The sequence below is a fragment of the Neofelis nebulosa genome, chromosome 7, assembly GCF_028018385.1.
Source record: "Neofelis nebulosa isolate mNeoNeb1 chromosome 7, mNeoNeb1.pri, whole genome shotgun sequence".
In the NCBI taxonomy this organism is placed as follows: domain Eukaryota; kingdom Metazoa; phylum Chordata; class Mammalia; order Carnivora; family Felidae; genus Neofelis; species Neofelis nebulosa.
The window spans coordinates 17,442,914-17,466,703 of record NC_080788.1 but is presented as its reverse complement, the minus strand read 5'-3'; the positions used below and the strand labels follow the sequence as shown (position 1 = coordinate 17,466,703).

General features: G+C 46.2%; 1 protein-coding gene across 2 annotated transcripts in view; it reads left to right on the top strand.

Moving 5' to 3' along the window:
* Positions 1-23,790, top strand: part of LOC131516114 (protein FAM169B-like) — a 91,264-nt gene that overhangs the window by 5,726 nt on the left and 61,748 nt on the right. Inside the window, exons 2-3 of one of the 2 annotated variants that reach the window (XM_058736715.1) lie at positions 15,023-15,153; positions 18,691-18,790. In XM_058736715.1, coding sequence (XP_058592698.1) covers positions 15,023-15,153; positions 18,691-18,790 — 231 coding nt within the window. Of the gene's footprint in view, positions 1-15,022; positions 15,154-17,280; positions 18,297-18,690; positions 18,791-23,790 lie in introns of those variants that run through there. The other variant, XM_058736716.1, reaches the window with a different exon arrangement.

Here is a 23,790-nt window from a genome sequence, read left to right as displayed (position 1 = left end):
TTAGAACATCTTGGGGAAAAAAAATAAGCTATGTAGACAGAAAGGTATTGCTTTGTGTTTTTTTCATACTACATGAACACTGAATAAAAATATTATTAAAATATTAAGAAATATTTGGGTAAAGACACTAATGAACAAAATCTGCCCTGCTAAAGCATAATCTAGTTATTGATGAATATTGTTTTTTAAAAAAAAATTTTTAATGTTTGTTCATTTTTGAGAGACAGAGAGAGAGCATGAGCAGGGAGGGGCAGAGAGAGAGGGAGACACAGAATCTAAAGCAGGCTCCAGGCTCTGAGCTGTCAGCCCTGATGTGGGAATCGAACCCATGAACTGCAAGATCATGACCTGAGCCGAAGTTGGATGCTTAATCGACTGAGCTACCCAGGCACTCCAATAAATATTGGTTTTTAACTGTAACAATTAAATATGAGTATCAACAAATCATCATGTTTTCATTTTTTTTTTATATTGAGATACCCTTCCCCAACCCTTGTCCTAATTCTGTTTTTTCTCTCTCCTATTTTGAAATGTGATACCTATATTTCTATTCTTTTGGGGGCTAACTTAGAAATTCTTTTTATTTATTTTTTAAAGTTTTTAAAATTTATTTTGAGAGAGAGAGATAGAGAGCAAGTGAGGGAGGAGCAGAGAGAGGGAGACAGAATCTCAAGCAGGCTCCGTGCTGTCAGCACAGAGCCCGATGTGGGGCTCAAACTCAAGAACCGTGAGATCATGACCTGAGCCCAAGTCAAGAGTGGGACGCTTAACCGACTGAGCCACCCAGGCGCCCCTCACTTAGAAAATTTAAAATGCACGTTAACTCTCATTCTGAAACTAACCAATTTTAAACTTTCTTAGAATCACGTCAAGACCTTATAGTGCTCCCATTTCAATTATCCCCTTCCCAGTTTATGTGTTGTTGTTATGCAGCACCTTTGTTCTAATTTTTAATTTCCTGATTTCTAACTTCTGATGTTCTGAGTTTTAATTTCCTCCGGTTAGATGTTTTTGTTTCGTCTCGTCAGCACTGGCTTGAGTTTTAGCCACGTGGTTATTATTTTCTTTGCTTCCATTCCTTCTTAACTAACTTACCTTGAGGTTCTTCCCTTATCTCCTGGTAGGTATCCTTTAGAAATAACTTCAGTGAGGATTTTCTGGTAGCAGACTCCCTCAGGTTTGGTTTTTCTAAACAGTTCTTTATTTGCCCATGTTCTTGGAAGTTACTTTTGCCGGGTGGAGGATCAAAGTTCTTTTCCTTCTGCCCTTTAAAAATGTTCTTCCATTGTCTTCTGGATGCCATAGTTGCTGTGGAGAAGGCCGCTGTCAGTCTACTCAGCATTCCCTTGGAAGATGTCTTGTGTCTTCTGGCTGCTTCATTTTGTGTTTGTTGTTTTGCAGTTTGGTCACAGTGTGTCTGGGTGGGGATTTTTCTTTTTCTTTTTTTCCTACCTTGGGGATTGGTTGGGATTCTAATATGTGAGGATAGGTATCTTTCATCAATTCTGGAAAAATTTCAATCATGATTTCTTTAAATCTCAACTCTTCTCCATCCTATTCTCTCCTTCTAGAACTTCAGTTAAGATTGTTACTGGACCTTGAAGTTCTCCTTTCCTCTTTCTTAACCTGCCTACCATATTTTCCGCCTGTGTCTTTCTGTGCTGCATTCTGGGTAATTTCTACAGATATATTTTCTAGTTCATCAGCTCTTTAAGACATTCATTTCTAGAGGTTCTGCTTCCTTTCCCCCTAGGATCTTATTGGCCAAACAAAAAATGTTGGCTTTTTAAATTTTGTATTTAAATTTCTTTAGACATATTTAAGATCCTTATCTTCTCTACTGGACGGTTTCAATATCTACAGTCCTTGTGGGTCTGATTCAGTTTGTGCTGACCCTTTGTGGCCATTTCTTTCATCATATGTTTAGAGATTTTTGAAATCAGGTGTGAATGACCCCAAAGCTGGTGCCCTTCCCTCATGCCCAAACTTCACAGCCCGTGTGGCTCCATACTGGAGAGATCTGGCATGGTGGTATCCTTTTGTGCATAGCTTCATCTGTCTTCTCTGATGGGCTCCATTCGTAATACCTTACGGAAAATACTTAGTGTTTTAAAATAACGTACATCTTATTCTTTCTGTTGGCAGGTTCATCAATTTCCCCCTTTGGAAAGAGCTAGGATCTTAGCAGACTTAGATTGCTTCCAGTGCTAGTTTATAAATCTGTCACAGGCTGAAAGCTCCCAGTAGAATTTCATTGACTTATATAGAGGGGAGGGGGTAAAGTAGGCCACCTTGGCCCCTCACCCCATGCATCCAACCACCATCCAGTTCTGCTACGTTCGCCGCCCATCTGGCCGAAGCCTGCCATCTCTTTCTCGTTATCTCCACGGCTGTCTTTGGTCCAAGCTACTGTCATTGGCCACTTCAACCTGCATTGCCTCTGGTTTGGTGCCGACTGCTGAGTTCTGGAAGAAGGAGTAAAGACACGCTCCAGCTATCATGGCCTGTTGGGGACCTTTCAGAGTCCTCCTTTTGCATTTTCCTTGAAACCTGAAGTTGGGAGCAAGGCCAGGGTCCTGAAACTAATGCAGGCTCACTGGCCGGCCTTTAGCTCTTGGAATCCTTTTGCTCCTTTCTTCCTCCTACATGGGCCATTCCTTCAGTGTTCTGGGCCCTTGCCCTGCTCTGCACAGGGCTGACATTTTATTCTTCAGTCCTCTGCCTAAAGATTACTTTCTTAGATCTAACTTCCCTAGTCCTCTTGTCTCCTGTCTCCCCTTCCCTTCTCCTGCCATACCATGGGGGTATTCAACATTTTTTTTTTAAGATTTTGTGTCTCCCTGACCAGACTGTAAGTTCTAGAAGTGCAGACAGAGACTGTTTTTGTTTTTCTCCAGGGTATTGCCCGGCACCCCTGCATGGTGGCCTTGATGTCTTAGGATACACATTTTAACATAGCTTTATGGCAGAAAATTTTGCAAACCTTTGCTGTGGGCTTGATATTGGATGTGACCTGGGTCTGATTAGATCTGTTGCTAGGACCCTGGGGTATCAGGGAGACCTTGGTCTAAGCTGATGTCACCCTTGGGCAGGTAACCTGGGGACAGGTATCACAGAGGCCTCAGGGTGTTACTGTATTATTATTTTATTTGTTTATTATTCATTTTTTAATTTTTTTTTACTGTATTATTATTTAAAAAAAGCTGGGAGAAGTTTTCTTTTTTTTTTCCCCTCCAAGCTTTAAAGTAGCTTACCAAATGACAGTGCACACTCAGTCTGTCCTCTTGACTTCAGCCGTCTCCCAGCCACTGCTGTCTTTGTTTGGAGCCTTGCACAGCTGGACGGTGGGCAGAGGTGGGCATCATTGCCCAGTGATGAGGGTAGTGTGAATGAATCCTCTGCAGGTAGTAGTCCACTTAGGCCACTCCAGCCTTCCCATTTAACCCTTTGTGAATGCATGTCTTTTTACTTCTTACAAGGTTTTCAAAGTACAGAACGCTCTTTCTTTAATTAAAAAAACCTTTTTTTTTAATCTTTATTTTTGAGAGAGACAGAGAGAGAGACAGAGCATGAGAAGGGAGGGGCAGAGAGAGACAGAATCCGAAGCAGGCTCCAGGCTGACAGCACAGAGCCTGACGCAGGGCTTGGACTCGTGAGTGGCGAGATCATGACCTGAGCTGAGGTTGGCCGCTTAACTGACTGAGCCACCGAGGCGCCCCCAAAATATAGGTTACAAATTATGACTGTTTGGACAAAATACTTGAGTAGACCTTTCTCCAGAGAAGATATACAGATGGCCAGCAAGCACATGAAAAGATGCTCAACATCACTAATCGTTTGGGGAATGCAAATTAAAAGCATAATGATATCACTGCACACACCCTTTAGAATGGCTGTTATCAACCCCTCCCCCGCAAAACCAGAAAATATCAAGTGTTGAAAATAACAAGAATGTGGGGAAATTGGAACCCCTGTGCGCTGTTGATGGAGATGTAAAATTGTGCAGCCACTGTGGACAACAGTATGGTGGTTCCTTAAAAAAATTAAACATAGATGGGGCACCTGTGTGGCTCAGTCTGTTGAGCGTCCGGCTCTTGACTTTGGCTCAGGTCATGATCTCACGATTTGTCAGATTGAGCCCTGTGTCAGGCTCTGTGCTGACAGTTGGCAACCTGCTTGGGATTGTCTCTCCCTCTCTCTCTCTGCCCCTCCCCGACACGTGCATGTGCACTCGTGCTCTCTCTCTCTCTCTCAGAAATAAACTTTATTAAAAAAATCTTTTAATGTTTATTTATTTTTGAGAGAGAGAGAGTGCGAGTGAGTGGGGGAGGGATCTCAGAGAGAGAGAGAGAGAGAGAGAGAGAGAGAGAAAGAGGGAGAGAGAGGGAGAGGGAGACACAGAATGCAAAGCAGGCTCCAGGCTCTGAGCTGTCAGCACAGAGCCTGATGCGGGGCTTGAACTCACAGACCACGAGATCATGACCAGAGCCAAAGTCAGATGCTTAACCGACTGAGCCACCCAGGAGCCCCAAATAAACAAACTTTTTTTTAAAAAGTTAAAAAAAATTAAACATAGAAAGTTCTGGGTGTATACACCCAAAAGAAGGGAAAACAGGGGCTGAAAGAAATATTTCTAAATCCGTGTTCATTGTACCATTATTTACAATAGCCAAAAGATGAAAATGGTCCAAGTATTCAATAACAGGTGAATGGATAAACAAAATGGCAGTTTTACACACACACACACACATACACACACACACACACACACACATTATATAACATAATATTATTCAGCCTTAAAAAGGATTATTTTAAGCAGTGCTGTGCTGAGTACTAGCTCCCATTTGGTGCTGGCTTATAGCACATGGCTCTTGACATGATATACATTAGTAAGCAAGAGGGGGCGCTGGCAAAGGCTCCCCTGGAAATCTTAAGATCTGAGTTTGAGTCCAGCCCTACTACTGACTTTCTGTTTTTGAACTTCCGTTTCCACATCTGAGAAATGGGGTGAGGCTCTGTGTGCCTTCTTGACTTCAAAGGGTTGATGTACATTTCAAACAAGCAAGTACTTGTGTGAAAGCTTTTTGTAAAACTGGAAAAAAAAACCTATGTGAATGGAAGATGTACATTTTATTTATTTTTAAAAAATATTTAGTTATTTCGAGAGAGAGAGAGAGCATGCATAAGTGAGCAGGGGAGGGGCAGAGGGAGAGAGAAAGAGAGAGAGAGAGGGAAAAGGAGAAGGAGATATCTCAAGCAGCCTCCACGCTGTCAGCACAGAGCCTGACTCCGGGCTCAGTCTCACAAACCTTGAGATCATGACCTTAGCAGAAATCAAGATTTAGATGCTTAACCAACTGAGCCACCTAGGCACCCCAAAGGGTACATTTTATGTGAGAACTTCTCATTAGTATTCTGTTTTCTCCCAGCTAGTACTTTTCTAAAAATTTATTTTATTTGTTTTTTTAAAGTAATCTCTATGCCCAAGGTGAGGCGGAAACTCAGGACCCTGAGATTAAGAGTCCTGTGCACTTCCCGCTGAGCCAGCTAGGTGCAATTTAGTGGCTACTAACTTTGATGCAACTATTTGTATTTGGTGTGTACATCTTCACCTATGTTTCAGTTTTATACAAAAGATCCAGTGCCCTTATAAAAATGTAGCTACCTTGACACGTTTCCAGTTATTGGGGAACAATTGTCTTCTGAGTAAATAATTTTTTAGGATTCAGGTAAATCCATTCTTTTTTTTTAATGTTTATTTTCGAGAGAGAGAGAGGGAGAGAGAGAGAGAGAGAGAGAGAGAAAGGCGGAGCACAAGTGGGGGGGGGCAGAGAGAGAGGGAGACCTGAAATCTGAAGCCGGTTCCAGGCTCCAGCTGATAGTACAGAGCCCAACGGGGGGGCGGGGGGGCTCGAAGTCACGAACTGTGAGATCATGACCTGAGTCAAAATCGGACGCTTAACCCACAGAGCCACCCAGGCACCCCTAAACCTATTCTTTTCCATTCATTCTCCATGGGTGGTAGTCTGGGTGATGAGTCTAAGTACTTTGCAGTGTGCACAACTTAATCTAGAACTGGGATGTGGACACTGAGGACTGGTCTATTTTCAACTCCCTCTGATGCTTTGTACAGGCATCAGAAGCCAATCTTTCCCTCCTCTTCAGAGGTATTATTGTTTGCAGTGTAATAGATGAGCATACATAGAGATACGGTTTTCTGGATGAAAGTTTATGAAGTCCATTAAGAGCCACAGTTTTGGGGTGAGTTCTGAGAAATGTTATTCTGTGAGTAATGGGTAAAAGCATTACGTTGATGAGGAGTTATTTTTCTTCCTCTCGTTGCATCCTGTGTGGTTTAGGGCTCTGGTTCTGCTCTGGACAGTTGCTCCCCACAGCATTTTCCCATCAGCTTCAGGGCCATTGCGTGTTGTGGTGGTGTTACTGACACCAGGGCTCGGTATTTTCACAAGTTCTTGGTCAATTACATTCAGGATACAAAGAGTCAAGCTTTCTCTGTTCTCCTGAGCCTTCTTCCTTCTCAGTAAAGGTTAGACAAATATGGCACCGTGGTGATGATCACATGGCACGGAGCGGCTCAGGTTCAGGGGTGAGGAAAGCCCGAGCTTCCCACAATTGTCAGGGTCAGACAATTATAGGTTACCATTCAGAAGGAAGTATACATTGGAGATGCCGTTTCATCCCGCCTGCCCCAAGCAGGGCTTCACATTTGTCCTCCGATGTGACACCTCTTTGGATGCAAAAACAACAGCGTGTTTCATTCCCACCTCATGTCCTTTTGAATGATTCAGGGGAAGAAATAGTTTTGTCTCTGTATCACTTGCCTTCAAGTAAGATGCACCAGTGGTCAGATTACAAGACCTTCATATTAAAAGCAGTTAGGGTTCCATAAACCTTTGTGTGGGTGGGCACATAAAGTCATCGGCATATTTTACCGTCTTAGACTCGGGACGAGTGATTTATTCTCAGCCAAGGCAGTGACAAGTTGCAAGTGGGCCAATACTAAATATGTGATAACAGAGCGACAGGCTCCCTGTCAATTACCAGGGAAGGAAACTTTCCCGCCACCACCTGCAGACCTTTCCCAGCGTGCTTCCGTGCGTTGACAGTTTTGCTCATCTGCTCAAAAAATTCTAACATATTCTACAGTCTGTCTTCCAACTTTCTGTTTTTTTTTTTTCTCAATTCTTTGCTAAGAATATTTTGGCAATCAGATGCTCTTCAAAAGCAACAAAAATATCTGAGTGGATGTTTGCTTCACCTTCTGTTTTCTACTCTTTTCTGTGGATGATCGCTCTTGTGTCACCGTGGCTCCCTTGGCTGGTGGGCCTTTGGGCTCCGAGCATTTGCATATTTGCTCTCTGTCTGAGAGCGATGCTGCCTTCTGCCCTGATATTACTTCAAAACACTCTTCCCAGGGCACCTGGGTGGCTCAGTCAGTTGGGTTGAGTGTCCGACTCTTGATTTCGGCTCAGGTCATGATCCCAGGGTCGTGGGATTGAGCCCTGAGTTGGGCTCCCTGTGGAGTGTGGAGCCTGCTTGAGAGTCTCTCTCTCTCTCTCTCTCTCTCTCTCTCTCTCTGCTCCTCTCCCCTGCTTGCTCCCCTTTCTCTCTAAAATAAAAAAATTTAAAATACCCTCCCTCCTCCAACCCCCCACTCTTCTCTAAGTTGTGCTTTTCATCTGTCAGTTGGTGTTTTGGACACAGGGGTCCCTGGTTAAATAAGTATGGGAAATAAATGCTGGATTAAGCAAATTCCACTGCTTCAGGATTTCTCCACGTTCTGCTTGCTGATAGGCACGTGGAGCTCCCAGCACTGAGCTCTGAGGACAGCAGGCCCCCATTTTGAAACGTGCCTGCCTTGGAAGCCCCGTTCACAGCATATCTTTTGGAGCTAAGTGTTCATGGGATGCGCTTGGGAAAATGCTGGAATGGCAGGAGGAGAGTCCTCGTGATGGCTGTGCAGACTTGGGTTTTAGGATAGTAAGTAAATGCCAGGCAATGTTTTGTTCAACTGTGGGTATTTCTCACTACAGGTTTCCCCCACTCTCTGCAAGGAGAGCCTTCCTATGAGGCTGAAATGGCATAAAGAGAAGAATCAGTTACCATGGACTTATATGGTGTTTGAGCATGCCTAGTCCCAAAAATAACCTGTCGCAGGCTTTTCTGATACCTTAGGACACAACTTGCTAAGGGATACATAAAATAAATCGAGATAAAGCACGGGTGCTCACAGACACCGTTAGAAGTTCTGGCAGCTTGATGCTGAGATGCTGAGATCCTTTCCGGGAAAGGAATTTCTCCCGACCACTGTCTGTGCTCACTGTGTGTGCCTTGTGCCTTGTCTGTAAGGGCTCACTGCAGAACCGATGCCGAACACTGTTTTTGCTTCTCACCTTTCATCATAAAAGGGAAAGACCTGTTTGGATTTTTTCAGTGAGCAAAAACGGGTACTAATGTAGCTCTTTCATGAAAGCAAAGTGGCATAATGTAAACTTGGGAAGAGTAGGGGATACCTGTATACGCAATAACCCTCTTTTGTTTTTTAGTTAAACATACTCATCCCTTAGGTGATGAGTAGTTCTCAGTTTTAAGGCATCCTGTGGTGGATGCTTCGGAGGCTCAAGATGCAGTTTGCATGGCGAATACTGAGTTTGAAAGCATACAGCTTGAAGACACGCAGCTCTGGGAGCACGTCGTGCAGCAAAACACATGCCTCGCTAGAAATTGGGGAGCCTGATGAGTTCCTGGTCCTGAATCCTGAGCAATGGAGGTGGCATTTGGGAATCTTCTCCCATTAGGTACTGCCCTCCCTGCCGTGGGTGTGCGGAACGCCTGGGTTCAGATCTGCACGGACACCTCTTGCTCCGTGCTTCTGGTCTCTCCTGGTGCCCTTCTCTCTCTGGTTACAAACTAGTCTCTGTGTTTCCTGCTAAGTCCAGAATTAGTCACTTAATCCTCGCTGGCAGTTTCTTCTGTAATACGGATTCTTTCTTACAAGTTTCTTTAATTTTTTTTTAATGTTTATTCATTTTTTGAGAGAGAGAGAGAGAGAGAGATAGAGCGTGAGTGGGGGGAGACAGGGGAGACACAGAATCCGAAGCAGGCTCGAGGCTCTGAGCTGTCAGCACAGAGCCCAACACGGGGCTTGAACTCATGAACCGCGAGATCATGACCTAAGCTGAAGTCGGATCCTTAACCGACTGAGCCACCCAGGAGCCCCTCTTACAGGTTCCTTTGAGAAGAAAATTGATTTTTGAAGAAACAGCAGACCACTTGTATGAAAAATAAAGGAAAGCAAAAATTAAAAAAAAAGTATGTTAGGAATACCAACTCTTAACCATTGTTGAAAAATAAAAGTGGAATACTACCCTCTAATTTTGTATTCTTAGAAATTTTTTCACATATCATGAGCAAGGTTCGTTAGCTATACTTCAAGAATGACAACGTACATTACTACAAAAAAAATCAAGTGATTACAGTCAGCTTTTCTAATGACATAAGGCCATGTAGTTACTGATGGGTAGATAGAGGCTTTCATTGGGGTCAACATTCTCAAGAGCAGGGCTAGGAAAATTTAAAATATCTTTATTCATGTTTCTCATGATCATAGTCCCATATGAGAAAAATCTCACTTTCCCAAAATGAAAGAACTTTCTTCATATTTGTTTGAGGTGGTATTCGGAGAGAATATTTTGCAAGCGATACTGAATAAATGGGTAAGTGCAGATCATGGACATCTTTTGAGGTCTTCATTAGTTGGCTTTTTTTTTTTTTTTGAGAGAGAGAGAGCACAAGTGGAGGAAGGGCAGAGAGAGAGAGAGGTGGGGGGATTGGGGGACAGAGGATCCGAAGCGGGCTCTGAGCTGACAACAGTGAGCCCGATGCGGGGCTGGAACTCATGCATTGTGAGCTCATGGACTGAGCTGAATTTGGATGCTGAACCGACTGAGCCACCTGGGTGCCCCAGCATTGCTCTTTATATTGGGAGGATCAAAGAGTGCTGAGAAGGTTCTAGAGCATTAGGCTTTGCCAGACTGAGCAGCAGTGGGTGGCCCTGGAGTGGCCGTGGCTGATCAGCAGTGGGTAACAGGCAGTGGCTCGGGGGAGTGTTGGGTACCATCCGTGCAGCCCTGGGAACTGGGACTTCAGTACAAAGATCCTGAATGATTTAAGTATTTTCCCTAGAAGTATGCTTTAAGAGGTACCACGTTGTTGTTGTTGTTCCGGTGACTACAGCAAACATACGCTTAATGTGAATTCTTAAATTGGGGGCTCGTTTGGGGATCTCATTTTTTTTTTACAGGCTGCAGTGAATTATCATTTCAACTGGGTGTCTTTTTCATAAAAGCATTTTACATTGTACTGAAAAGATTACATTCTTTTGGCTTTGGAAAAACATTTCCTGTTCAGTTGAAGCCATTAAAGCCTGTTAGCATTTCACATCTGGAAGCCCCTGCCCGGAGTCTGCCTTCCATCACCAGCGAAGCCAGTGCGGCGGTCCCAGCTCAGCCTCCAGAGCGCCTGCGTCAGACGTCCCAGACTTGTTTACTTCCTGGAGGCCCCTGGGCACTGCCCAAGTGTGCCCTTGCGGTCTGGGGGGTGAGTGGGTGGGAGGCTTCCTTCCTCTCTCGGGGTCTCCTGTGTGTGTGTGTGTGTGTGTGTGTGTGTGTGTGTGTGTATGCTCATCCTGGGCTGGGGAGGGAGTCTCTCTTCCTGCCAAGTTGGGGAGGGGTCTTTATTCCCCTGGGAGAGCAGGGGTCCCCTTTCCCAGCGGGTACTGGATGTCCCCCCCCCCCGCCTGAAGCGTTTCCTTTTTTCATTCCCACGCAGATTTCTAGAAACCGAACCCACACAGTTTGTAAGAGTGAAGCTGCTGGAGCTTTTCTTATGGGGGAGCTCCTGCCCCCCCACTTACCGCCCAGGCGGAGGAGAACTAATTAAAACCCAAAGGGCTGAAGAATTGAGCCGCCTCCCCCAGACTGGTTTGCCTGTCCCAGGACACTTCTGGGGAGTGTGGGGTCTACGCCTGGCTTGGAGGCTTTAAAGGGGAAGTGGGCCTGGGTGCGGCACGGGTGCTGTGTTTTGTGTGGGGCCTGAGATGCTCAAAGGTGCCCTCCGCTTCCCAGAAGGTTAGTCTGTGCCCTCCCAGGTCCTGACCCCCAGAGGCAGGCCCGATTTTTCTGGTGGCCTTCCTGCTGAGAAGACCCCCACCCCACCCCCACCTCAGGGCTCTGTCCCTGGGCCCAGCTGACAGTAGAGGCAGGAAGGCTAAGGGTGTCCTGAGGTTACTGCCCCTCCCCCCAGGTTCTCTGAGGGGGTCTCCCAGCCTCAGCAGCGGAAGCAGCAGGGGAAATGATTTCATGGTGTGTAAGGAGCAAAACACATTCATTGCATTTCTCCTGACCACAGGAGACCAGAACTGATGCCAGGTAACCCTTGGCAGCCTGTAGGGGAGCCAAGCAGGAACCTCTCTGGGCCCCCCAGGAGCTCCCAGGCTTTCTGGGCCCTGTGGCCCTGGTGGGGTGTCCTTTCTCTCAAAGCCCTGAAGACCACAGTGTCCTCCCTGACCCCCAAGGGGCCAAGTTCAGCTTCCTGGTGGAGCTGGTTGGTGACTCCATCCTGGCAGCCCTCGACCTCACTGGAGCGCACTAGATGCCTGGGTCTGACAGGCATCGCTCCCCAGAAGATCCCAGCAACAGAGAGTATAAGTTGGGGGGGGGTCTTTACTCGCTCCTGAGACAGAGCTCCTGGGGGCAGTTAGGAGAGCGTGTTCTTGAAGCCGTTTTCATGGGGTGAACACGCAGCTTGAGTTGGGTGCTTCAGGGTTGAAGCCACCCTCTCTCCAGTTTGTTTTTCTTAATTCATTTGAACGTGCACGGTCTTTTTTCATAGCTGTGGGAAGCCACTCGACTGTCTAGAGGAAGTGAAGAGCGGTTTGAACAGAGAGCCCACCTAGACACCCGCCCAGATTTCCTAAGTGCTCGGGGTGGGAAAAGCCTGGGGCGGCAGGGTGGGAGAGGAGAGAAGCGTGCGCACTAGGTGCTCTGAGGAGCACTCCGTGTTCCTGGCTTGGGAGCTAGTGGGGTGAGGCTGCCTCTCTGGCCCAGCGAGTTCATGCATGTGAGGCCCTGATGGACAGGGGAGGCTGCAGAGACAGATTCAGTCCCATCCTAAGCTGAGTTGGGATTCGGACACAGGACTCAGAGGCCCCCAGAGTCCTTGCCTTTGGGGGCTCTGTGAAGGCTTGAGGGAGTGTCGGTTTTTGAGATGGGCCTTGGGGAGGTCACGATACAAGGAGTGGGGGGTGCAGGTGTAGAAGCGTGTTGGGTGAAGGGGGCGTGGAATTATGAAGGGCCTTTGGAGCTGGGTGGAGGAGATCGTTTTTGATGGGATCGCTGACATAATCTGAGTGTTACACCGATTTTGGAATCAGCCGGAGCTTCATGACCTGCTGGTGCCACTGACTAGCCACGCATTCTCCTCTTGGCCTCAGTTTCCTCATCTGGAAACGGGGGTTAAGCCAACTGACTGAAATAAGGGCTAGAGAGCACTCAGCATCCTGCTGGACCTGGGCCCCAGGCAACCTAGCTGGGTTATTTTGGTCGATGGCGGGTGGCAGGTGGCTGAGATGCTGAGGTTCAGGACTAAGAATGAGCATGGAGACAGGGGACGCAGGCAGGTCTTGGTGACAAGTTTGAAGTGGACCCTGAGGTAGGAGCCAGGGTTCCAGCTTGGATCCCTCTGGGCTTGGAAGGCCCAGTAAGGGGTAGGGGAGGTCTGCAGGTTCAGCCTGCAATGTCTGGTTGGTTTCTGGGGCTTCTGGGCTCAAAGGGAGGAGTCTGGACCTCCTTGACTCTGTGTGTGTGTGTGTGTGTGTGTGTGTGTGTGTGTGTGTGTGTGTCCGTCCGTCCACAAGTGTGTGTCTTTTGCAACAGAATATGTTGGCTATACAGAGATACAGCCCTTTTTAAGAGGGAGAGATCCCAGAGTTCATCGTGGACTTTTTTATAGTCACCAAGAGGACTGTTAATTCTTCTGTCTGTATTTGAAACATTTGTATCAGTGCATTTATAGTTGTAATTTTTGGGTACACATTTTATACTCAAATATTTTTTTAATGTGTATTTATTTTGAGAGAGAGAGAGAGAGAGAGAGAGAGAGAGAGAGAGAGAACATGGGGGAGAGGCAGGGAGAGAGGGAGAGAGAACAGGCTCTGTGCTGTCAGCTCAGAGTCCGATGCGGGGCTCGATCCCACGAACCGTGAGATCATGACCTGAGCCAAAACCAAGAGTCAGATGCTTAACTGACTGAGCCACCCAGGCGCCCCTCACATCCTTTTTTAGAACATTGAATAGCGGGAGAATGTATTTGCTCATCTATCTGTCACTCTGTGTGTGCCCACGACACTGTCAGCATGTAAAGCCTGGGGCAGGGTTTGGGCATATGCAGAGGCGGGGCCCTGGTCCACAGGCGTTCCTGACATCCCTCCTTTTCTGTGAGCGTTTCCCCCAGTAACGAATCCATGGCAGTAACATTCCTCATAGGCAAAGACTGGGGACTTGAAACCCTTTGCTGCTAACAGCAGCCCGTTTCCTGAAAAGTAGCTGGCAGGAGGAATGGAGGTTCTGAGAGAAAGGTGGGAAGCCGCTATCTCTGTGAGTGTTTATGTGAAGGCTTATCTTTCTTGAAGAGGTAGAGGAGGGGAGGAGGAGGAAGGGGGTGATCAGGCAGCCATTTTGGCAGCCTCACCCCCGTAGGAGGCCCAGAGCTGAATCAGAGGCAGGATCCACAGAAGAGAAGGGGGCGACAGAGTCCCCTCCCACTTGGGCACACGCCAGCCAGAGGCCAGTCAGCATCTCAGGGGAAAGCCGACTGCTGCTTCCAAGCTGAATTGGATGCTATCAATTTGTATGATTATTCAAGGATGTAATTTTCCTTTACAAGTGTGATGATAAGAGAGATGCTGAGGAGGAGCCAGGGGAAAACTTGCAAATTAATATATACACTAGTCTCCCTCTGTATGGACATGTGGGTTTACAGTTCCTACTAACTAGTACATTTCAACTCTCTTACACAACAGTAGCCTAACTCAGGGAGAAGAATTGGCAAATCTTATCAGCCTGCACAGCGAATATGGAAGCTGGCAAAACTCAAGCTGGCTTTGTCAGTGTTATCAAGGTTCTAACCAGGGTGCCCAGGTAGCTTAGTCGTTAAGCATCTGACTTCCACTCAGGTCATGATCTCACGGTTCATGAGTTTGAACCCCACATCGGGTGAGCTCGAGCCCCGCTTCCAATGAGCCCCGGATTTCTCTCTCTCTCTCTCTGTCTGTGTCTCTGCCCTTTGCTTGCGCGCCCTCTCTCTCTCTCTCTCTCAGGAAAAAAAAAAAAGTTCTAACCAGCTAGCGTGGCCTCTCAAGGTATCTGCCTGTGCACATGGCTGCTGTGGCTGACCCTCTGGGAAGATAGATACTTGGGAACCCATTTGATGGTTTGGGTTTATGGAAGGAAGTTTCTGTAGCGTTGCAAGAGGGTTTGGGTGGAATGTCCTATCCCTCCAGGGTTGCTGCCACCCCTGCCATTGAGAATGTCTTCTGGTTTCTTTTGGCATCTGTTGAAGCACTTTTTCATTGAAAAAAAAAAAATAGGTGAACATAATTTTTACAGCAAGTGTTACTTGTGTGGTTAAAACAAAAAACAAAAAACAAAACCCAGCAGGGCGCCTGGATGGCTCAGTTGGTTAAATGTCTGACTCTTGATTTCAGCTCAGATCAGGATTTCATGGTTCCTGAGATCAATCCTCACATTGGGCTTTGCCCTGACAGCATGGAGCCTGCTTGGGATTCTCTCTCTCCCTCACTTACCCCTCCCCCCCACCTCATGCCTTCTCTCTCTCAAACACACACATACACATACACCAAACTTCAAGAAATAAAGGACTTTCCCTTTAACAAAAGAGTAAATCTAATGTCATTTCTTGCTGTCTTTCCTCCTTGCAGGCATTTACCCCGTGGATATTTTGGAAGATGACCCTGAAAGGCATCTGGAAGCAACTCTGGGTTATTATGCGACACTCAGGGAAGGGATACAGTCCTCAGTAGAGGTTTTCTCTCTTCCCACTGGGGAGCAGGTATGTGTGATGTTCCTTGTTGGTAGAAAGCTCTGGAAAAATCTAGCTCACTAGAAAGTAGAATGTTAGTACTAGAATGAATATTATAGATTAAGAAAATAATAACTTCCAGAGTGAATGCTAGAATAATTCCACTTTGAGAAGCAGAAGGAATCCTAGAATAGGCTTTGGGAGTCCTGAGTATAAAGTCCAGTTATGCGAGGCGGTGAGTAAGACAGCCTGTTGTGAATCCCACATTTACTGCTTACTAGCTGTGTGATCTTGAGCAAGTGTCTTAACCTCTCTGGTTTTGGTGTTCTTATATTTAAAACTGTGACAATAACAGAACTTACCTTGTACTGTTGTTATGGGGACTGAAGGAGACACTGTGTGATGCCTGGTTGGGCCTCAGTTTCCCCATGTGTCAAATGAGGGGATTGGTTGCTCTTTGGTCTCTAGCATTTGGCTCAGTTTTAAAATTTTGTGATTTGGAATGAAGTTTTGTCAACTGGAATGAAATTATATAAAAAATGATTTTTAGTACCGATAAGATTGCATTTTTTAAAAAAAGTTTATTTATTTTGATAGAGAGCGAGTAGGGGAGGAGCAGAGAGAAAGGGAGAGAGAGAAAAGGGTAGAGACAATCCAAAGCAGATTCCATACTGTCAGTACAGAGCCCGATGTGGGGCTCGAACCCATGAACCATGAGATCATGACCGGAGCCTAAATCAGACGCTTAACCGACTGAACCGCCCAGGCGCCCCAAGGTTGCCTTTTGAATAAGGACTGGAAGGGAACAGAGAGAAATGAAAAACATTTATTTGTTAGGATGGTGGGACTGGGGGTAAAATTTTAAAATCGTGTTACCTTTAAGAATGTTTTTTCCCCATGCAGTAAGTAAAAAGAATATGTGAATCTTGGGCTGTACCTAAGTCAGTCACGTTTCTTTCAGATTTGAGTCTGATGTTCGAAGAGACAGGATTTTCTTGTTTTACACATATGTAAGATTTTACTCGTATCAGATATCATTGCTGTCTACCCGGCATAGTAGGGTTGTTCCAGAGTTAATTAGAAAAGTGGCTTGTGCAGCTTGTATAGTGTGGCTTCCTTGAGATTTTGGAGATGCTAATTCATAATCAACTCCTAGATGAATCTCTGGGGTGATTCCACATTGTTGATCTGCAGAGGGAGGTCCCTGCACGCACACGCTTTCAGCGCCCCCTAGTGGCGGTTAAGCCGGAAGAGGACGCAAGCTGTCCATTAGGTTTAGGGTTGCTAATTCTTGGGGAGCCAGAGGCTGTGGGCTGCAGGGTGGGACGGAGTGTGGGGAAGCCTAGATAACCTGAGAGGCTGGTGAAATACAAGAGTTAGTCCTGGAGTACCTTAGGATGCAGTTTCAATCCTCTGCTTTCATTTCACACTTATTTATGAGATTCCCTTCCTTAAAAAACCCGAATATGTAAGTGTGCTCAGTGAGCCAGTAATTTTAGTGTTCTTAGCAAAAACATAACAAAATAAGACAGTTTTAAAAATTAAGTTGTTTTTATGTGATAGAAATGCTGAAATGACTTTATATCTATCTGCTTCTCCCCCTTAAAGGAAAATAAGTTTCCACGAGAACATTATCCATTTGTTTTCCTACCATTTTAGCAATTACTTAAGCAATGGTAGCCGTTTTGTACCACTTAGTGGTTGAAATAGTCTAATTTGGGGTGGCATCGGACCTCCTCATTGCTTTTAGCAAATTTAACTTTTCTTTTTGAATCCAGAGAAATTTTTCCAAACAAAAAGGAAGATGAGAAAGTGGTTTGAGGATATGTCGTACCCCATCGATCTGGTTCTTCAAAAAGTCCTAATGAACTGTTTCCAGTCTTGAAATTGTCCTATCACGTTTAAACAGTAATACTTATGATTTTTTTTCTGGTAAAAAACCACCGTATGCTGGGATAATTAATTGTATTATTCATTGCATAATTAATAATATTTTGTATAATATTTGGGAAACTGTAGCCAGGGACAGATAGAATTAAAAAAAACCAAAGCTAACTGCTGTGAACATTTTGACATGTTTCATTTGATTTTTATTTCTGCATATACATTTTAAACATTCAGGTTCTCTCAGAATACAATATTGTCTGTAAGAAACATCTTTTTATGTCAATACAGTGCTCTGTGTGTATATTTTTGAAAAGATTTTATTTCTGGGGGCACCTGGGTGGCTCAGTTGGTTGAGCATCCGACTTTGGCTCAGGTCATGATCTCGTGGTTCATGAGTTCGAGCCCTGCATCAGGCTCTGCACTGACAGCTCGGAGCTCAGAGCCTGGAGCCTGCTGTGGATTCTGTGTCTCCCTCTCTCTCTGGCCCTTCCCCACTCACGCTGTGTCTCTTCTGCTCTCAAAAATAAATAAACATTAAAAAATGTAAAAAAAAAAGATTTTATTTTTAAGTAATCGCTACACCCAAAGTGGGACTCAAACCTCCAACCCCAAGATCGAGAGTCGCATGCTTCACCCACTGAGACAGTCAGGGGCTCCTGTATGTATTGTTTTTAATGGCCTGTAACAGCCCTCTAGTGGGTAAACTGTGCTTCACAGAACCACTGTGGGAGGGCCAGCTCGGAGACTGTCCCTAACGGTGACTTGAATTTGTTAAGAAACAGTTCTCCAAAACCACGGAGGCCTGCTGTAAACTTTTACAGGCATCCTGCCTGCCTCGCTCAGCTGACACATTCTTTTCTCATTTTCTTATACTCTCCTCAGTTTTCAAAACAGGCTTTGCAGTGGAACATGTTGGCCTTTTGCTTTGGGAGCCAGGAGCAGTGGGCTCGATGGCCCCAAAGAGGGCTGGGATGGCAGCGCTTTCGAGAAGGCTCTCGGACAGTCCCCGCATTACAGGCTCCACACATGCTGCTTGGTGTTCCTCTGGTTCATAAGCCCACAGGCACTGGCACTGAGGTTCTCTGCCCCTGGGCCGCCCCAGACCCAGAGCTGAGCCTGCAGGGCCCAGAGAGGGTATGGGTTTATTGAGACGGCTTGCAGAGACCAGTGGCAGGGCGGCAGGCAGCCTGAGTGGCATCGTGGGTGGACACAGGCTTGTTGAGGCTGTTTCCATGGAGTGGCCACAGGAATACAGTGGAGGCCAGCCTGGCAGGTGCAAGCCCGAGGTGAGCGTGTGGCCACTGGCTTTTGTAGGCTGAGGCCCAAGGGGGATTTGGGTGGGGGAGGCTGATGCTTCCCAAAGCATATGGAAGGGAGGGACTGGAAGGGTATCAGTTGAGTAGGTATTTAATCAGTCCTTGGATAGATGGACAAGTAAACAATGGATGGAGAGGGCTTTGCTGGGTGGGAGACAAAGGAAGGGCCTTTGTCACTTGCCACTTGTGTTTAGCTCAGAGTGGGTAAAGGTTTCCATTTCTAAATTGCCTCCATCCTGTCAAATTAACCTCCGTGTAACAGTTCTTTTGGTGAATATTGTGCTAGTTAATTGTTAAGTCATTTCCCGTGCCCTTACAGGATGACAGAACAAAATGGTGATTTCATTATTTTTTTTTTTTTCAGATTAAACTGGAAGCTTCGTCTGTTTGCTTTTGCACCATGTACCGTGACGAACCTCAACATAAAATATTAGCCTTGGTTAATCCCCAGGACACAAAGACAGGTTGGTGGTTATTAATGGATTGAGCAAGAATTCTGATTGAATTGCTTTTGCAGCTAATGGAATTAAATACATGGAATGGTGGTTGTACTCTTAGGCTGGACCTAGAAGAATATCAAGGCAGAAGTGATTGATTTTCAGCCTTTAGAGATCTGATAGTGCATTATTTTTGTTTATTGACACACATGTTGGCTTTTGTATTAAGACACTAGACACCTTCGGAGAGCCTGGGCGGCTCAGTCGGTTAAGTGCCTGACTTCGGGTCAGGTCAAATCTCACGGTTTGTGGGTTCGAGCCCCGCATCGGGCTCTGTGTTGACAGCTCAGAGCCTAGAGCCTGTTTTGGATTCTGTGTCTCCCTTTCTCTCTCTCTGCCCCTCCCTGGCTCTCACTCTCTCTCTCTCAAAAATAAATAAACGTGAAAAAAAAAAAAGACACTAGATACCCTCGTACCCACGATGACTGTGTTCTGAGCTGCCTTTGAGGGTAGTACTTGATGTTGTTGTTAATAACATGTACGGGTTGTGTGCAGAGGGCGGAGCCCTTTTGTTGGAGTGTCCCCACAGTCCTATGAAGCACAGGGACTATTTTTATCCCCCATGTACAAATCAGGCCTCTGATGGTCAAGTAATTTGCCTTGGGCCACACAGCTAGTGCATTGCAGGGGAGTTTTGCAAGGTGATGATTGGGTGGGGTTTTGTTTCTGGTGAGGAAGTTTATTTAATCTGTAACTCATTTATTCTTCCTCTGCATTATGAAGAGACCATTTGTGACCGATTTCAGCTCCTTGGAGTGAGTGCTGAGTTGCATATGGGGTAGGGATCTGGGGCTGTTGGTAGCGGGTGGCAGGAGGTGGCTAGGGGAGAAGGTTCCCAGCCCATCATTCCACCTGGGGCCCAGGGCACCGGTGAAAACACCTTTGAAGTCTCTGACTTCAAGGGGGCCCCAATTTAAGTTCCATTCTATAAAAACTTTTTTTAAATGTTTATTTTATTGCTGAGATACACAGAGCATGAGCAGGACAGGGGCAGAGAGGGAGAGGGAGACACAGAATCTGAAGCAGGCTCCAGGCTCTGAACTGTCAGGGCAGAGCCCTGCGTGGAGCTCTAACCCACAAACCGTGAGATCATGACCTGAGCCGAAGTCAGAAGCTTAACCGACTGAGCCACCCAGGTGCCCCAGTTTCCTTTCTGTTTTGGAAATTTTCTCCTTGATTATACTTTTCTGTGTTTTATGGATGTGTTTTTCGGTGACCATGTATTATTTTCCTAATAAGAAATTAAAAAAGACCAAACCAACCCTTTATCAGTCAGCCCCCTGTAAATGATGTGTTATCTGGTGAAAGTTTGGGGTTACAGATCTTTAACTACAGTTTGCAGAGGGGGCTTTCTTCAGCTCTCCAGCCCCCCTGGAGAAAGACCTTTGCTTTTCACCCTGCGTACCCAGCGTTTGTACTCAGAGGACACTCTGCTTGATTGGTGTCACAAACCCCAAGGTGATATCCTGGACTGGAGAAAGTTATTCAGCCCAGAGACTGTTGTTTCTGCTTCTTTTCTTGTTCATCTGGAGACACAAGTGTTCTTAGCTAGCTCTCTGTGGGAGTTTTTAGCATGTTGGCAAAGCCTCTTCATTGGTCCAAGGCTGAGAGTGGCTGCTGTGTGTGAGAGCTTTCTGGTTCAGGTTCAGGACTCCTTCCATTTCTGTCCAACAAAGCCTTGGTTGCCATGAACAAAGGGGCTATGAGAACCCAGGCCTTCGGCATTGCCTTGAATTTGGGACTCCACCACCAGGTTAGCGAAAGTAACAAGATGTGCCCACAGGCACTCTTCGATGAACAGATTGTCAACAAAACTCAAAATATCACTTGCCGATTTTAAGCAAACGTCCAAATATCAGCAGCGCTCACCCCCCCCCCCCCCACCTTTCTTCGGCATTTAACAATATCCTGGTTATAGGTCTTTAACTATAATTTGCATAATGTAAACATGTGACTGACTCATAAATCTGTTTCCTATTTATACTGTACTTAATTTTTTGGTTGTTTTCAAGAATGTATTATAATAAATATTCATAAGCTATGAGAAATCTCACTCTGGACCTTTCCTTATATACAATAGCGCTTTAAATAAAGTTTTCAAATGTTTTCCTACTGGCTGGGGCTCTGTGGTGCTTGCTGAAATTTTGCACGACTTCCAGAAAGTGCGCAGGTGTTATGCGTACCTCACGCTCTCAAATCTAGTATTTCGAAGCCGACACGAGTGCATGAACGCACCTCCTGTAGCTGGTTTGAACTCGGAAGCAGCGGATGCTGTCGTAGACCCTCTTCCCAGCTCTGACCCGCTTGTCACATCACCCCCGTGCCTGGTTGTGACCGTTGTGTCCCTGGTTCCTTTGTAATTCTGTATGGACAGTTACATCGGTGAAGGCCATGTGTGTGTTTGGGTGGACACTAAAGGGATCTGAAGCTGTTTGATAAGCCCCATGTAGGAGTTAATCGTTGAGAAGCTGGTTGAGTCCATCACAGCAATTCTTGATAACCCTGTGAGCAAATGGCAAACATCCTGGAGTTCTGAATTCCCGGGGGACAAGCAGTTAACGTGCATGACAGGCTGGTGTTGGGATGTAAGTCATGAAGCTCTCCAGCTTCTTCCTCAAAGACGCTGGAGATGCACTTTCCAGAAAGGTGGTTTGAGAAGCACGTGTCTTCGTCCCTGTGGGGTTCACTCTTCACTGTTTCTCTGATCAGAGGCCGGCCGGTCACCAACGCTGCTGAGGACCCCCATTCCTTAGTTGCCTCTCAAGGGCCTTATCTTTCATTTCTTTCCCCTTGTTTTTTTTTTTTAATTTTTTTTTTTTTTTCAACGTTTTTTATTTATTTTTGGGACAGAGAGAGACAGAGCATGAACGGGGGAGGGGCAGAGAGAGAGGGAGACACAGAATTGGAAACAGGCTCCAGGCTCCGAGCCATCGGCCCAGAGCCTGACGCGGGGCTCGAACTCACGGACCATGAGATCGTGACCTGGCTGAAGTCGGACGCTTAACCGACTGCGCCACCCAGGCGCCCCAGTCTTTCCCCTTGTTTTATTATTCCTTCTATTTTTAAATTCTTAACTGATGTCAAGCGTTTACAGAGATGAAAAAATAACTCCTTATCAAAAAAAGCTGTGGTCTTTTTCTTTTCTCCTGCATTCAATCAAAACTGCTTACCCTAGCATTCCAGATTCCCACCAACTGATGGCCCTTGGCCTTTCCCATTTCCTCCTGTGATTTGCAGGGAAGCATAGGATGAACCCGGACGATGGTGTCAGAGACGACTAATTTGGCATCCTGGCTCTGCCAACCTCCTGGGCGACCCAGAGAAGTGATTTGACCCAAGCTCATTTGTCATTTGCAAACTGGGATGCCTCACTTCACAGGGTGGTGGTGAGCATGAAGTGATTTGTGGCAGAAAAGCTGATGACGCTCTGGACCGTCCAGGGCCAAGAGTAGGCGTGATGCCCGTCGTGTTTTTCCGTCATGGCGCCCTTGGCTCTTGCACGTGAGCCCACGTGGGGCTTGCTCTTCCTCCGTCTTCGAGTGTTGTGTGATAGAAGCAGGGGATTTTAGAGCGGGAGGCATTCTCACCAAGTGCTGGTCACGCTTTGGCAGCTGCGTGACCTCCGGATGAATTCTGCCTGCACACCTCATGGATAGGCAGGCAGTACCACACTAGGCCAGTTTAGCCTGTGTTTGAACAAACCTAATTGTAAGAGAGTTGTTTTCCGTCTACTGATCCCAGACCACCTCACGGGATAAGTGTCATCTAGTCCGTCCAAAAGCAACCAATGATCAAGGATGTGCCCGGGAGGACGTGTCTCTGCGCCACCCAGGGAAAAAGACACAGATGGCGGTTTTCATCCTCAGAAAGCACAGTGAGCCCCGGCATTGCAGTGGGGCTGCTGGACAGCAGACGTGACCTGGGACTGCGGTAATGGAAGGGTAATATCCCGGTGCAATTACAGATTTGTTCTCTTTGGTGCTGCTGAGACCGCATATGAAGCAAACTGGCACTCGTCCATGGAGAACAACCGGGGTGATGAGAGGGCTTGAAACCATTTGAACAAGGCTTGAAGAGACTAGGGCTATTCAGCTTTGGAGGAGGGATGCAGGGGTCCAGAAGCTCATGATTGCAGGGCTGTGTAGATCATTAGGTCCGGTATTTTCCAAGGAGATTTTTGGGGGGAGTGCGGTTGAATTTCAGGAGAGAGAAGGATGGATGATCTTTTGAATTTTATTTCAATCCTAAATATATCAAGGAAAAAGTTTGCAATTCCTACTAATACGCCTTTGATACTTATCTATCACTTATTAATCTAAAAAAAAAAAAAAAAAGAAGAAAGGAAAATATGTCTCCCAGCTGAGAGCCCATAACTAGAATTGAAAGATTTGTCTAAGGTTTATTTAAAAAAAATTTTTTTAGGGGCGCCTGGGTGGCTCAGTTGGTTGGGCATCTGACTTCGGCTCAGGTCACGATCTCGCGGTCCGTGAGTTTGAGCCCCGCATGGGGCTCTGTGCTGACAGCTCAGAGCCTGGAGCCTGCTTCAGATTCTGTGTCTCCCTCTCTCTGCCCCTCCTCCACTCATGCTCTGTCTCTCTCTCTCTGTCAAAAATAAACTTAAAAAAAATGAAAAAAAATCTTTTTATTTATCTTTGAGAGAGAGACAGAGTCAGAGTATGAGCAGGGGAGGGGCAGAGAGGGGGGAGGTACAAAATTTGAAGCAGGCTCCAGGCTCTGAGCCATCAGCACAGAGCCCGATGCGGGGCTTGAACCCACGGACCTTGAGATCATGACCTGAGCCAAAGTCGGACACTTAGCCGACTGAGCCATCCAGATGCCCCTAAGGTTTATTTTTTAAAACAGCAAATGATGCCTCTTTTGTGGCAGGGCTAATAAAGTTGGTATGTAAATCTGTCAGAGTCTTGAGGGTGGTGTCTGGGGAGCACTGGGCTCTAGTCTGGGGCCTC